Source organism: Phocoena phocoena, chromosome 18 (genome assembly GCF_963924675.1).
Source record: "Phocoena phocoena chromosome 18, mPhoPho1.1, whole genome shotgun sequence".
Classification (NCBI taxonomy): domain Eukaryota; kingdom Metazoa; phylum Chordata; class Mammalia; order Artiodactyla; family Phocoenidae; genus Phocoena; species Phocoena phocoena.
In genome coordinates this window covers 8,650,331-8,665,798 of record NC_089236.1, presented here as the reverse complement: position 1 = coordinate 8,665,798, position 15,468 = coordinate 8,650,331, and the positions used below count along the sequence as shown (strand labels likewise).

Below are 15,468 nucleotides of genomic sequence, written 5' to 3'. Positions count from 1 at the left end.
TAGTAGAAAGATGTGAACTGACCCTCTGTCTCTCATGAGTGTAAAGTGAGAAGGTGGTAATGAATGCCTACCACATGGTACAACTATGACTGGAGCAATGCCACTCGGAAAGACAAAAAGCTTGAAAATCATTTTTAGCATTAAGTAATTTTCTGCAAGTAATGTGACTGGTGAAGTGAGGATGGAAAAAAAAAGTTTAAAATCGTATGGCTTTAGTCAATGAGTTTAACCAGAGAAAAACCTAGCATTTGCCCTTGAACTCTGAAACTTACCAAGTGCACTACGTTTGTTTGTTGGAGTATTTTCAAGTACATTTATGCCACTTTCTTAACCTTAATTCCTTCAACTCTAAAGAGACAATTCGAACCTCTGAATTAACTGTTCGCATTTGAAACGCCTGGCCTAGAACCAGGCACAAGCAGGTTGCTTCTTCCTTTTCCATTGAAACAGGACCCCTCAAAGGAGACCCTGCCCCCACCCTCCCAGCCAGGAGTGTGCTTTCAATACCCAGCCTAGAAGCCCAAGAGGCAGAGAGGCGTCCTCGAAGGCTCAGGAACGCACTGCGGCCTCAGGACACCACTCAGGGTGTGGTCGGCCACCGTCTCAGCCGCTCTCAGCACGTTATGGGTATCAATGAATGAACATGCAGCCTGGCACCCATATGGCTCTGTGGCCAAGTACAAAGAAAGCTCCATGCAAAACCTCAATCTTTCTGGAATGACTTTCTGGAAACATCCTGGTTCCAATACTCACTTGCACGTATTTTTCAATGGTTTTCAGAACTTCCACATTGAACTGCTTTACCGGAACGACAGAAAGGTCCATGTAGCTGAGCAGACTGTAGATCACCTGCAGGAGGGGCTGCTGCATGCTGGGGAGGCCCTTCTCCAGCAGCTGTGGGGAAAAGCACACAGTGAGCCAGTCTGACACCAGATTTTCACACAGAAGCACCAGGGTTTCCTAGTACCTTTATGATTGCACATTTCCTTAGGAGAGAAAAGAAAATCCTAACTACTGAAGAAATGGAGGTATTATCAAAGGCAACGCAGGTAGGTCTGAGTATATAAATATAATATTACACAATGGAATGCAACAAAATAAACCTCAAAAGGAAAGCATCAAACATCACTAATGACTGAAAAATATAAATGAAAGTGAAAGATACATTTATCAGTTATGGAATTGGCAAAGATTAGAAATTGATGATCGTATTGGTGAGGATATAAGAAGAGTATTCTTACACATCAGTGGAAATGTAAATTGGATAATTTGGCAGTTGAGATCAACAGTACTAAAAGGGTTTATATCTTTTGAAATACTAATTACACTTTTAGGAACGTTTCCAAACCTAGAGATAAATACTAAGATTTAAGTAAGAGATTTCACCAAGGCATTATTTATAATGGTAAAAAAGAAAAAAAAAACCCACACAAAACAAGAAAGCTCTGTAAGCAATTTGAACGTCAAACACTAGGGAAATGGATACATAAATTATGGTAAATTGTATGATGAAACATCATGCAGTCAATAGAATGACATTTTTAAAGATAGTAAAGGATATCAGATAATATTAAGTGAAAGAGGAAGGATATATAATTTCTATATAATAGATGATGCCAACATTGATGTGAATGGGTGTGTGTTACATAGAAATAATGCTGGAAGTAAACCCAGCAAAACGTTGAAAGTGTTTCTCCCTAGATAATATAATTCTTTTTGAACACATACTGCTTTTATAATCAGGAGGAAAAAAATCAATGACATTTTCAAAAAGGAAAGCAAAATAATGAGAAAACTGATGTGACACACATAATGAAAAAGGTTACTGTTCAAAATTAAAAATTAATAGAGATGATTCAAATAAATGCTGAAATTCCACGTCAAAAGTGGCCCAGGGTTTCCCCGGTGGTGCAGTGGTGCAATGGAATCCGCCTGCCAATGCAGGGGACACGGGTTCGAGCCCTGGTCCAGGAAGATCTCACATGCCGCGGAGCAACTAAGCCCGTGCACCACAACTACTGAGCCTGCGCTCTAGAGCCCGCGTGCCACAACTACTGAAGCCCGCGCGCCTAGAGCCCGTGCTCTGCAACGAGAGAAGCCACTGCAATGAGAAACCCATGCACTGCAACGAAGAGTAGCCCCCGCTCGCCACAACTGGAGGAAGCCCACATGCAGCAACGAAGACCCGACGCAGCCAAAAATACAATAAATAAATTAAAAAAAAAAAAGTGGCCCAAAGAAATAACTGAACAGTTAACAGATGAGGAAATATACAATGCCACAGATCTATTGTATGAAAAAAGGAATATCTTCACTAGAAAGGAAATACATAAAGAGATTAATTTTAAAGTACCAATAAAAATATTCAACTGAAAACATGTATAAATGGAATGATAGAATTTAGTGGGGATATGGGATAACCTGAATATTTATACATTGTTTGTAGTATTGTAAATTGGGAAAATCTCTGTGAAGACCAATTTCCCAAATGCATACATTTTCCCAAATGTATCCATGAGCTTTACCTGGATAGATTTTTTGGGAAATGCCACCAGGAAAAATGAGCTAAATATAATCTGATAAAAAGTCTGCATCAAAGGACCATTTTTAAAAAAATGATGAATACAAGCAACAAAAGGTAGATGGTTAACGATATAGTTCCACAGTTACTGAAAGTGACAAGATGTGAGCTACGTCAACACATACACACATACAAAGTTAGCGTGAAGTGAGCACAGCAGGTTCAATGGAAACAGTGACCACAGCTGCCTAAAATTGTATGTAGGTACCTGGCCAACACCTGAAAGAACATGGGACTAACTGAAATAGCAGTTAATTTATATCATATGTAGTGAGTAGGTAAGCTTATAATAAAACTTTTGGTGACAATTGTTGATAAGGGCAGCATAGAACAAATTAGGATATCCACTTTAATTTTTTTTTATGGTGGTAAAATACATGTAACATAAAATTTACCATTTTAACTATTTCTAGGTGTACAATTAAGCGGCATTAAGTACACCCACATTGTTGTGCAACCATGACCACTATTTATTTCCAGGACTTGTTCATCATCCCAAACTGAAAGTCTATAACTGTGAAACAGCGGCTATAAATTTGCCTCTTCTGTGTTCCTCATATAAGTGGAATCATGTATTTGTCCTCTTGTGTCTGGCTGATTTCACTTAGCATAATATTTTCAAGGTTCATCTATGTTGTAGCATGTGCCAGTACTTCATTCCTTTTTAAGCCTGAATAATATTCCATCGTAGGTACAGACCACAGCCCAAACTTTTATGACTAGTGAACCAAACAAATTTTGCCTCCTTGCTCTCTCCCAGTTCACCTTGTTTTAAAACAGGCGTTGGCTGCCTTGGTAAGCAGGGCGTTTGTGTTGTTTATCCCGGTGCTTCTTGTGTGCTAAGGTATGTGTGTGCTGGATTAGTAACTCTTGCAGGGACAGATGCGACCGAGGTGATTATCAAAAGCAGTAGGGTGGCACTTAAGAGAGGTTCTTTAAATGCCAGGGATGGGGGTGTGAAAAGAGCAAAATAATCCTCGGCTGCTGACAGTGCAAATACAGCCCAACATTGCTGATCTGGGTTGCAAACCAAAATCTTGCAGGGTCAACTATATATGCTGGTGGACGAAGCAGCTACCTTTTTCTAGGTAGAGGCTTTCAGTCTTATGGAGCCTTTCCGAAAATGACTGATTCTTAACCTATCTGCATTCTGAATTGGTGATATAATACAAGAAAAATTAGAATGGACTGTCTTCATCCCTTCTGAAAAGGCCCCAGCAAGAGGCATGAACGCAGATCCGGAGAGGAAAAGCAAACGCTGAAAATGCTAAAACAAGGTAATACTATCAATCACTTGCCTCATAGATTTCATGACCTTGTATAGTAAACCAGTTGGGGTCTGGGGGTGCTGAAGAATAACATTTCATCACGTGCCGAAAGTGGTACGTATTTCTAGCATCAGCGTACACAGAAGTGAGAGTAGGGGTTTGCAATGAATGTGCTAGGAACACACTGGTATGAGGACAAAAATCCCATCCCAGTTTTAAAAAGAAACACAAAAGATGAAGATAAAAAGTTTTTTTCAAAAATATATGCCTTGTTAATGAGTTCAGAGCAAACAACCATTAAACATACAAGCCACACAATAACTCCTTAAATAAGATCTGAACACCGAGAATAATGCAGATAAAATCTCCTCATCTCTGCCATGTCTGACAGGTATTAGTGTAGTAAAAAGGAGTTTAAGCTTCGGAGGCAGCTACACCTCATTTCACCTTAAACTTGTGGCAGATTACTTAACCCGGCTGAGCCTCGGAATCTTTGTTAAAATAAAGAACCCTACATCACGGGGTTGTTGTGAGGATTTTAAATGATTCCATACAGCATCTATGCCAGTAGATAATAGGTGATCAATAAGTTAAGGCTACTGTTATCAGTTTTACATACATATTTTACCCATAGAAACCATAACAGATTTTATCCTTAATTGAAGAGCTTACCTCTGCCAGGTAGGTAACCATATTCAAGGTAATGTCAGCATATGCTTCATGAAGGTATCGACAGACCACGTTGACCCACGTGGTACAGTCCCTCGTGTAGCTGTGTGTTTTATATAGAGTCATGACATGTGCAAGGTTGGAAAGTTTGGGGTTCTTCTCTTCCAAACAAACCTTTTACAAGAAGAAAATCAATTAGGGATAAAATAGCCTGATGAAAAGGAAGAAATGTCAGCAGTTTTGCTATAAGCTCCAGCAGCCTGGAAAATTGATCGATACATTTTTTGGGTAGCTGCAGAGGCGCTTAGTAATTTAATTTTCACAATTTTTTTCCACTTGTTTTCTCAATAATGAAATGACAATGCAAATCAGCCACGCAGAGATGTGAATTACTAGTGATACCAGTTATTATTTTCAGGTTTATGAAACTCATCACCCTGTCTGAGCCTGGTAATCTCCGTCCACCATTAGGCCTTGAATGTGCCTGAAACTGTAAGGCATACCTGAGCAATCCTTTCAGCTATATCCTTACAGAACTGGCCGGGGTTTTCAAAATGCTGTATCAGCTGGGGCAGAAGACACAAGACATTCAGTGGAAACCCTGGATTAGAGAAGATACAATGGAGACAAGTGAATATGGTGCATTTAAACCATTAATAGCGGGAAGGCATATTACAGATTTTATTCTGAGGTGCTGCAAAAGCAGCCTTTTGAAGCAGCTTTGATCTGAACTAACATAAATCCAGGAAAAATGTACGGCTGCAATGGCACCGTTTCAAAGGAGGCACTGAAGTACATTTGTAATTTGCAGGTTCAGCGGCTGTTTTGCTACGGACTGTTGCAAATAAGAATGATTGGCACAGATTTTAAAAAGCAGATTAAAATGGACTGAAGCACTAGTTTGAATTTTTATCAAAAATGTATTTTAAGGAAAACCTGCTTGAGAAGACACAGGCCAATCCATTTAAGTCTTACTCATGTAATCAGAAAAACTCTTTAAAATGATGAGGAGTAGCTTAGCTCCACTGTATCAAGCTTTGGCTTCCTGGAAAGAATTCTGGGCCACATGCCATGGTCATTAAAAATCTGGTTTGGGGCTTCCCTGGTGGCGCAGTGGTTGAGAGTCCACCTGCTGATGCAGGGGACATGGGTTTGTGCCCCGGTCCGGGAAGATCCCACATGCCGCGGAGTGGCTGGGCCCGTGAGCCATGGCCGCTGAGCCTGCGCATCCGGAGCCTGTGCTCCACAAGGGGAGAGGCCACACAGTGAAAGGCCCATGTACCGCAAAAAAAAAAAAAAAAAAAAAAAAAAAAAATATGGTTTGTTGTTGGCTTAATTCAAAACGATAGGGAACCAAGGGAATTTTCAAGAGGAAAAGAAAGGCTTAGAAAAATAAAAGATTTAGGAGTTAAGAAAAAAGGGATAAAAGTCTGTACAACAGCAATGGAATAAACCAACACTGTCTACAATTTGATCTGGAAAGCATAAAGAATTGATTACTTACTGTCTTATGTATTACTCCTGCCCCTTTTACGCTATTGCCTTAAAAATATCTCTTACAATATACATAATTAAGACTTACATAGAATTTTAAGACTTATATAGAATTTTAAAAGAAAGAACAAAGTATTCCCAAAGGACCATTTTTAAGCAGAATCGTTAGAAGTACTAAGCCCACATTATCTTATTACACTAAACTTGAGTCCCACCATGACCAGAACTGTAAGAGCGTGAGTGATGTGGGCTTTACCAATGGCTTGGGATGAGTCCACCATGGAGACTCTGGACACCGGTGTCAGCAAACTGAACAGCTGCAGGGTAAGGTCGGTGGTGGTGACAGAGGTGAATCCCTTCAGGAGCAGCTGCTGCAACCCTGAGAAGTCCGCCCACTTGAGCTGTGCCTGGAGTTTCTCCAGTTTTTCTCGGTTCTCAGCTTTATCGAGTGGCATGTGAGCCAGCAGTCTGTTCAACAGCCTTAAGGCCATTAGGTATTCAAACTCAAAATCGGATTCCATCAAGGCCACCGTGACCCAAAAGATGGTGGCCAACAGGTTGGTTGGATGGTTTATGTGTGATGGGTCTGTGAGGCTGTCCTTCAAGGAAGATGAGCTTCTGGTTTTTGAGGAGAGGCCTTGTTGGGTACAGGCCTGAATTCTGTCCAGGGTGGCACTCCGAGGTGGGTCTGAGGACCGGTCGACAACACCGAACTTCTTGGGCACAGAGAAGCTCCTTTGATGCCGGCTGCGCTCTGCAGTTGCTGTGCTGCCGCTGGCTGTTCCAGGGTTCACATTGAGTTGTCCTGTGCTCTTTCTGCTTGCTGTTAGTTTAGCGTTAGAGCTTAAGTCTGGTGATGAAGAGCTGGGTATAAAAGTTAAAAAGTTCAATAGGAAGCCAACACATTTCAGTGAAAGGCTAGTCCTCTCAAGATCCATCAACAAACAATGAGGAAGGGAAATCATTCTTTGGAAATATTACTTTCTATTCATTTTTCCATATTCTTAAACTGAGAGAATATGTTTCCTTATTCTTAAACATAAAGCTATGAAAAACAAAACTTAATCAGAACAACCCTCACCAACAAAACCAAATACTGATTTCCACTTATCAAAAAGTTAAAGAAATAAGCAGTTGTCTGTAAAGTTTACTGATCTTTCATTTATTTTTGTTTGAATTTGGGTAAGAGTAATTACAAAATAAAATGTACCTGATAGGTACAAATGTTAATATTCTATTAACTGACTGATAAAAAGAACAGATGAAGAAATATCTAGGAAAAAAAAGTAAATGTTTGTATCAAAGGAAAAGTTTTGTACTTATAAACGTTTATGAAAAATGATTTCTAAATCTATTTCAGGCTGAAAAGATAGAACTCTTTATGAACATTCTTGCTAAATTTTTACTGATTTAGGTTAATCTGTAGGTTTCTATAGATAAGTATGTATGATGTTATTAATCACACGAAAATTAAGTATGCATAAAAATGTTCAACTTAAAAATGAAACAAAGCTCAGCGTGATATAACATTGCCAACTGAATTTCAAGCAAGTTGAGCTTAATTACACAAACAGAATACAAAATTGTGAGTGATCTGAAATGGGCTATCAAACATTGCCAGGAGCAAAAGGAATTGAAAAATTTTAAAAAAGAAAGATCCTAAGGTAGAAATTTCTTCAAGTAAAATCAACATTTATTCCAACTGCTTTTATAGTGATTGATCAGTTGTGTTTCATACATATTCATTTAAAAAAATAATACTTTGGGGCTTCCTTGGTGGCACAGTGGTTAAGAATCTGCCTGCCAATGCAGGGGACATGGGTTTGATCCATGGCCTGGGAAGATCCCACATGCTGTAGAGTGACTGAGCCCATGCACCACAACTACTGAGCCCACGTACCACAACTACTGAAGCTCGTGCACCTAGAGCCCATGCTCTGCAACAGGAGAGGCCACTGCAATGAGAAGCCCGCGCACCGCAAGGAAAAGTAGCCCCCACTCGCCACAACTAGAGAAAGGCTGCATGCAGCAGCGAAGGCCCAATGCAGCCAAAAATAAATAATAGGACTTCCCGGTGGTGCAGTGGTTAAGAATCCTCCTGCCAATGCGGGGGACATGGGTTTGAGCCCTGGTCCAGGAAGATCCCACATGCCATGGAGCAACTAAGCCCATATGCCACAACTACTGAGCCTGTGTGCCACAACTACTGAGCCCACATGTCACAACTACTGAAGTCCATGCGCTTAGACCCCATGCTCCACAACCAGAGAAGCCACCACGATGAAAGCCGGCCCAAATAAAAAAATTTTTAAAAATTAAAAAATAAAATACTTTGTTTCTATAGAATGTAATAAATAGGATAATTACATAAAATTTGAAAAAATACTCAAAGAAATAAGAAATGAAAAAATCATTAATATTTGTGTTATTTAGAAATAACATTTATTGTCTATTTTTTTTTTTTTTTTGTGGTAGGCGGGCCTCTCACTGTTGTGGCCTCTCCCGTTGCGGAGCACGCGCAGGCTCAGCAGCCATGGCTCATGCGCCTAGTTGCTCCACGGCTTGTGGGATCTTCCCAGACCGGGGCATGTGTCCCCTGCATCGGCAGGCGGACTCTCAACCACTGCGCAACCAGGGAAGCCCCATTTATTGTCTATCTTGCTGATGTTTTAAAATACTTCTCTACTGTGTGTGTGTGTGTGTGTGTGTGTGCGCGTGTGTGTGTGTGTGTGTGTGTTGTAACTTTTTTTTTTTAACTTAAGGAAATGTCATACGTACTTTCTTGGATCATACACAGACTTCCAAAACTGGATTTGCTCTTTAGACATTGCCCAAAGTCCAGGCATTTCCCAAATATTCAGTACAGCATATTTGATTTTCAAAACGAAGTTAAACTGATTCTCACCGAGATAATACAGTTAAGAGATCACTGTTCTTCAGGCAGTCAGACAAGTTATCCACAGCAGCTTCCAAGGTAAGGAGTGCTTCCATTACATAACCCTGCCAAACAGGCAAAGACAACATTCTGTACTGCTTATAACTACTGTTAACTTCCTGAAGATAAATTTAATCAAAACAAACTATTCAAATAATGGTAATATTGAAAGTTAGACAGTCATGGTTACATTAATGTACGAAGGCTACAAACAAATTTTAAGGGCCACTTAGGAAATTCAGACGGCTTAGGAGTTAGCAGGTAATCATGAAGATTTATTTCCCTAGCTGTGAGGTCTTCCACAGATCAATCTCATTTGAAATCCAACAGGGAGGGGCAAGGGACAAGCATGGCCCCTTGTTGAGGGGGATGGTGGGCATGTGAAATACAGAGTGGCAACGTCGGAAAGCCAGGATTAAGAGATGAAGTATGAGAAGGGCTGTGTCCCAAGGGCATTTTATAGTGTACTGCCAATGGCCAGGAGGAGGAAAAGAAGTTGAAGTCTACAGGCACGCAGGTCCTCTGAGATGCAGAACATTTCTGGTGGAAAAGAAGGCTTTGGCCCAAGCTACAGAGCTTGTAATGCCCCTGGCTTTCCAGCTCCCCGGTCTCTGGGGTCCCCAGTCCACAGGGTCTTCCTGTGGCATCTATTCTCCCCACTATTTCTTTCACTTTTCCCAGTTTACAGAAGGCTAACCACACAGACAGGTGTGGTGCTTTGTGCAGACACAACAGCGATCCCTTCTCTGGGTGGGCAGGTTGCACAACTGCGTCTTAGGTTGTTAGTAGAAAAGACAAAACAAGACAACTCCCTCAGCCCCCACCAAATAAAATCAATAAAGACAAAACAACACAAAGAGTCACCACAGGATTTCAGTTGTTGGCTCGATAAAAGTGTCCACTGAATTGCTAGAACAATGCCCCCTGGAGTGATTTTTGTAAAAATAAAAGTCAACCTCTAGAATTTCACAATAAATTGTACACGTCCAAATGGCTGGGATACTTGGCGAGAGGAAGAAAGCTCAAAGAAAGTTATTAACACCCCATCTCTGAGCTGAGAGAAGGGTGAGTTCCTGGACTTTCCTTCCGTACCTGAATCTCATCTCCATGCTCTCCAATCACCTCCACCAGCCTCGAGAGAAGGTCCGACAAGGCGTGTGCTGACAGTGGCTGTTTGAGGGCCCGGAATATCTGGAAGGACCGGCCGGCATAGTGTCTGGAAGAGCTGGCGAGGGCTGTCTGCAGAGCAACTTCACTCAGCTGCTGCTCCAGGTGGAAACCTAGGGCACAGGGGTGGGAGCAGGTCAGCCGGTTTGGACACCAGTTATCCGCACGTTTACAACAGGCTAACTGCACAGCGCTACCTCCTGGTGCTACTTATTTAAAAATTAACCATTTTAAAATAAAACCCAAATCTGAATCAGTCTTAAGGAGGCATAGTGGAGTACAGTCAGAAGCTTTGGAGCAAGGTGGTCCTAGTTTTGAATGGGGGATTTGGGACTCTGGGAAAGAAGCTAATTCTCTGCGAGCCTGCTTCCTCGTCTTTCCCTTGTGGATAGCAGCATTTACCTCAGAGGGGTCGTGAAAAATCAAACAACTTAAAAAGGGCTTAGTACTGTCTCTGATACATAATATGTGCTCACAAGTGTATTATTATCTATTACACTGCTACTGTTTGACATTGTTCTTCTGTACTTTTTACACAGAATACTTTCACTCCTGTTTTCATACGAGAATTTGTTAGAAACAAGTTTCTGGAGGACTTGTGTATGCAGAGGAAAGCGAAGCATAGCCAAGGCCTCGGCCAAAGTCTTTGCTCTTCAGAAGAGTCCATAAACATGCAGATATGGAGGTGTAGGCACTGCAGAGAAGGCAGGCATCATTTAAACTTTCGCCTGAATATTTGTTCTTCCACCAGCATGAAGGTAATCTCAGTCCTCAGGAAACCATGTGATCAGACAGAAATGAAAGCAGAAGGGAAAGTCCATGACTGATTACTGGGCCACTAACCCCTACACCTGCTGTGCCTCTTTACAGGGAGAAAATCAGGTTACGAGAGTCACAGGACATGATGAAAACACCGACTTGAGCTGTCTCCGTGGTCTAGAGGCTCTGTGGCACATTCGATTGTCTCACGAATGAGACCAGGAGGGATAATTCAGTGTTACTGTTGTTAGCTGCTGCTTGGCTCTCTCACCCCAGAGACACGTAAGACCATATAAGAAAATGTTCCTGCAGAGTCAACAAAGCGTCCTGGAAAATGGACTTAGACACATTCAGGGCAGTAAATACAGGATTAAACCCATATGAATGGATGTTTCAAGATAGTTTTTTACATCTTTATTTTGCTTTTCAAAACATATTTTTCTACGTAAGCCATTTAATATATGGGGGTTAGGTCCCCTGGCAATGAACAAAAGCTTACTGAAATCATACTGCTGGAACTGTACTAGTAGGATGGCAGAATCCTCCCCCGTCCCACCACCACTAAGACGATGTCCTTTGGGAAAAGCTATTTCATGGGTGGCAGAGAAAAGAAAAAGGTTTCCTTTACTCCCTGTTACACACTGATTGTACATTTCCCAGCCTTCCTGGAAATCAGGCGTGACCTCGTGCCTGAGTTCTGGCCAGTGGAACGTAGGAAGAAGCACCGGACGTCACATGCAAAGCTAGCATGTAAACTCCTCCCGAGCAATCCTCCACACACTCTCTTCCTTCACCTGCCCCACGGACACAGAGGGCTGAGACCTCCGAGCCTAGGGGATGACAGGGCCACAGGGCAGAGGGTCCCTGAAGCACCAGGTGGAAGGCTGTCTCCCAAATGTCCACATAGAACTGTTATGTGGTCCAGAAACGGCCTCTTGTGTCAGGTCTCTGAGCTTTGGGGGTTATTTGTTATAGCAGCTATGCCACCCTGACTAATACAAGTGTTTCCAGGAACACATCTTATTGTGCTGGATTGGAAACAGGCAGAAAGTAGCAATGTACAAGGAAACCGAGGTGGGTAAAAGTGTCTCGTGCAAGATGTGAAAAGACATACAATATTCTAAGCAGCCTGAAATACCGTCTGAGAATATGCTATATAAGGTACTCATACGTTTTCTCATTTTTAGTATCTTCACACAATCAAGAGTGTTCCACAAATGAAGAGTTCACATCATAAATTTCTTCCTTTAGGCTATTAAGTGACGTTTAAGTGGGGGAAATACCAATAAAAGCAGTCTTAATATTTCAAAGAAATTCCAAAGGGGAAACTCAAAACAAGAAATGGCAATCCTATTCCTAGAACAACTTTCCCATTTCAGTTTAACAGTATTTTTTGGTTTTTAGTAAGTATCCTCTGATAATGGAAAGAGACGTGGCGAATCTGGAATGTTTCAAACTGTGAAATGTGCTAATTAACAGAGCAGCCGGGAGAGGTGGTGAGCCCTATCTACTGTGGCCAGCCTGCTGTGTGAAAAAAGGCAGGGATAGCTGCTGTAGCATGCTGAGGAACCAAATTTAAATTTCACACACATATCAGCCCAGGCCAAGCTGAATCTGAATGGAATGCAGCTAAGGGCTTAAATGTTGTGATGGTACTACTGTCTAAATTAGACTCGGACTGTGTTCAGAATGTTGAGTGGTCACTGGCACAGGACTTGCCAGCAAATCCTTTTAAAGCCGAAAACATTTTATCACAAAATTCTTTTTTTAAAAAAAAACAGTTTGCAAGGCTGACAGTTTTCACAGTTGAGTCTGACAGTCAGTGACTACGACTTCTCTCTCATGGCCTTCTTTAAATAAAATTAATATAGGCACAGTTTAATTCTAGTAAGGTAAATGAAGCAAGGAGAACAGAGACATTGGGGAAATTATTTGATAGAGCATAATGCAAGTATCAGTATATGTGACATTAACTATCACTGAGGCACATCTGAAAAAGCTTCAATATCCTCTACGACTATTCCTTTGCTATTGCTTCCGAATGCAGGATTTTACACACACACACACACACACACACACACACACACACACACACACACGCACACACACACACAAATACATACACAGTGTGTGGTTATATGGGGAGAATGAGCTCCATTATAGAAAAATGCTGAAAGTGGGATTTGGAGAAACAGGATGAAGTACCTGATTTGGAATCTCGAAACACGGATACAACATGACGTAGAAAATTAGTGAGCTGTTCAGCACTCTTTGAATTCTGATTTTTGGGTGTGATGTCCTCATGGCACCAGAGTGGACCATATGCCCTTCAACAAAACACACAAAATGTCAAAAATGTAACTATCGTTTTGCATTTTTAAGACCATATACACAGTTCTAACTCCAAAGGTACCACATACATTTTAAAATTTTTTACATATTAATTTGGTGGTAAATTTCAGTCTTCTAAAGCGTAAGAGCATACTCAAAACAGAACTAGCGAATTGATGGAGACACACTTTTTCTTATGTTTTACCCACAAAATTAAAACCTCTCAATTCACCAGGACAGTGTTTATTTAGCACATAGTAGGCGCTATGTGTTTGTTAAACAAAATGATATAATATGTTAAATATAGATTTAGACACAGACTCAATTTCTATGTCTTAGGATCTGCGGAGATAATGCTTGTATCAGGATCACATCATTAGGTTGCCAAATACTGTAGCACCAACTTGAAGATACAACCTCTGTTGTCTATTTGGTTTTCTACAGTAAGAATGGGACGGATCCAGGGGTGAGAATTTTAGAGAACACCCTTCCCAACACTGACAGCAGCGAGTGGTGACAGTATCTTTCTTCTCCACAAAGCAGTCAGGTCTCTGAGGTACCCAGTATGGAGGCACCACCAGCCCCTCCCTGAGCTTCCTGTACGTTTGAGTTGAGTGCACACAATACTCTAAACCATTCATCGAAAAAAAAATGCTCTCTCTTCATTTTTTGCTTTACTTGATGCATTAATTGAATAAAGAAAAATCATGTGAGATACTAGATAACAAATATTTATATAGACTAGACTTCCAGGACTTAACTCACTGCGGAAGGTCAGCATGCCCCAGGTCACAGGTAAGCATGTGTTTATACAAATACTGGACCTCAGGGGACTAGAGATTTGGAAGCCTTCCAAGTTAAATTGTTCCTTAGAAGAGCCTGAAGACCTGCAAAAAACAGGATCGCTCGCAGTTTTTCTCGATTTTGATTTATTATTAGTTTGATCGCTTTCCTATCATGCATCCTTACTGTTTCTAGTTTCTGAATTCCATTTAGAAATGACTCCTTGGACTACAGGAGCAGACAGCTGTCCTCTCTGCAGCTGCCACTGGGTTGACCGTGGCTAATATCTTTGCTTTCCAGAGTGATGTTCTTTGCCAAGTCTCAACTCCCAGATCCTGGCAGCTCCAATAGATGGTGAAAGTCACGCTCGCCTCTGGGAGCTACTTCTCCCACCTCCACCTGCTGCAGGGTCTTTATGCACAAAATCTCCTTGCCTCTCCACTGTGACAATGCCTACCAGTGTCTGCCTTGTACACAGACTCCAGCAGACACAATTTAGAAGAAAGAAGACTTTGCTAGAACTCCAGGCTTGCTTTTCTATCTGTGGTTTTAAAGTGATGTCCCTTTTCCAAAAGACTGACCTGAAAACAGCAGCCCATCTCCTGACCCCTCATTACCTGGTGGTCAGAAACTCAATGAGCTTGTTTGCCTTCTCGTCTGTTTCAGCAGCTGCGTCCACATCTTCAACCTCTTGGGTCATCTGCGGGAGGTTCCCACTGCTGTCTCCCAGACTGATACTGGAGGAGGTGGAACTGGAGCTCAGCCCCGAGTCTGGCACCGGGGAGGACTGGTCCTCTCTCAGGAAGTCAAAGCCACCTGGCGGAAGACAAGGTCAAGGTGGAACTTGCAGGCCGGGCACTTAATGAGGTCAGGAGGTGCGCATAAAGAAGTGTGTAGTTATTTAATTTTGGGGGGGAAAAACGCTTCATTTTGGCTATGGCTATGATTAAATAAGACTGACACTCTTTCCCTGCTTACGGATTAATTGCACTGCTGTGTAAACGAGAGTGCATTTGGTAACAGAGGGCGATCTGCTATTTTCTACTCTGGTGTTTTAATTGACGCTTTCTACAAAAGAAGCGTGTGTGTGTGTCTGCGTGTGCATTCTCACACACGTGCACAGGCTGATGAATAGTTCCTCTAAGCATGTGCACCTAACTGTGCTGTTAGTAAATTATTCTTGGGTAATAGACAACTTAAATATGTGAAATGATACCATTTTTGACGATATCAACACTAACCAGCGATAAGTAGATTATACATAATGTTTTGAGTAAATGTACCCAGAATTGTGAATACTGTGTGTATATTAATATATTTTAATAAACTATGTCTCAAGGTAGGCAAAATAAATATGGTATAAGTAGCATTCTACATCTCTGGGTAGGTTGTGGGTTTGAAAATGTATACACACGACCATTCCTTTTCTCCTACTTAATAATTATAAAAAGTACATAGTTCTGGTGTGTCTGACAGATATA

The 15,468-nt window shown here is 41.4% G+C and overlaps 1 protein-coding gene across 2 annotated transcripts in view; it reads right to left on the bottom strand.

Annotated features, from left to right (window-relative positions):
• The window catches only part of FRY (FRY microtubule binding protein), a 251,865-nt gene that overhangs the window by 47,703 nt on the left and 188,694 nt on the right, over nucleotides 1-15,468 (bottom strand). For both annotated transcript variants that reach the window (XM_065896299.1, XM_065896300.1), the window contains exons 40-47: nucleotides 14,605-14,803; nucleotides 13,079-13,200; nucleotides 10,040-10,227; nucleotides 8,918-9,012; nucleotides 6,269-6,876; nucleotides 5,022-5,119; nucleotides 4,522-4,692; nucleotides 754-894 (exon numbers count right to left, since the gene is read on the bottom strand). In XM_065896299.1, coding sequence (XP_065752371.1) covers nucleotides 754-894; nucleotides 4,522-4,692; nucleotides 5,022-5,119; nucleotides 6,269-6,876; nucleotides 8,918-9,012; nucleotides 10,040-10,227; nucleotides 13,079-13,200; nucleotides 14,605-14,803 — 1,622 coding nt within the window. The remainder of the gene's footprint in view (nucleotides 1-753; nucleotides 895-4,521; nucleotides 4,693-5,021; nucleotides 5,120-6,268; nucleotides 6,877-8,917; nucleotides 9,013-10,039; nucleotides 10,228-13,078; nucleotides 13,201-14,604; nucleotides 14,804-15,468) is intronic.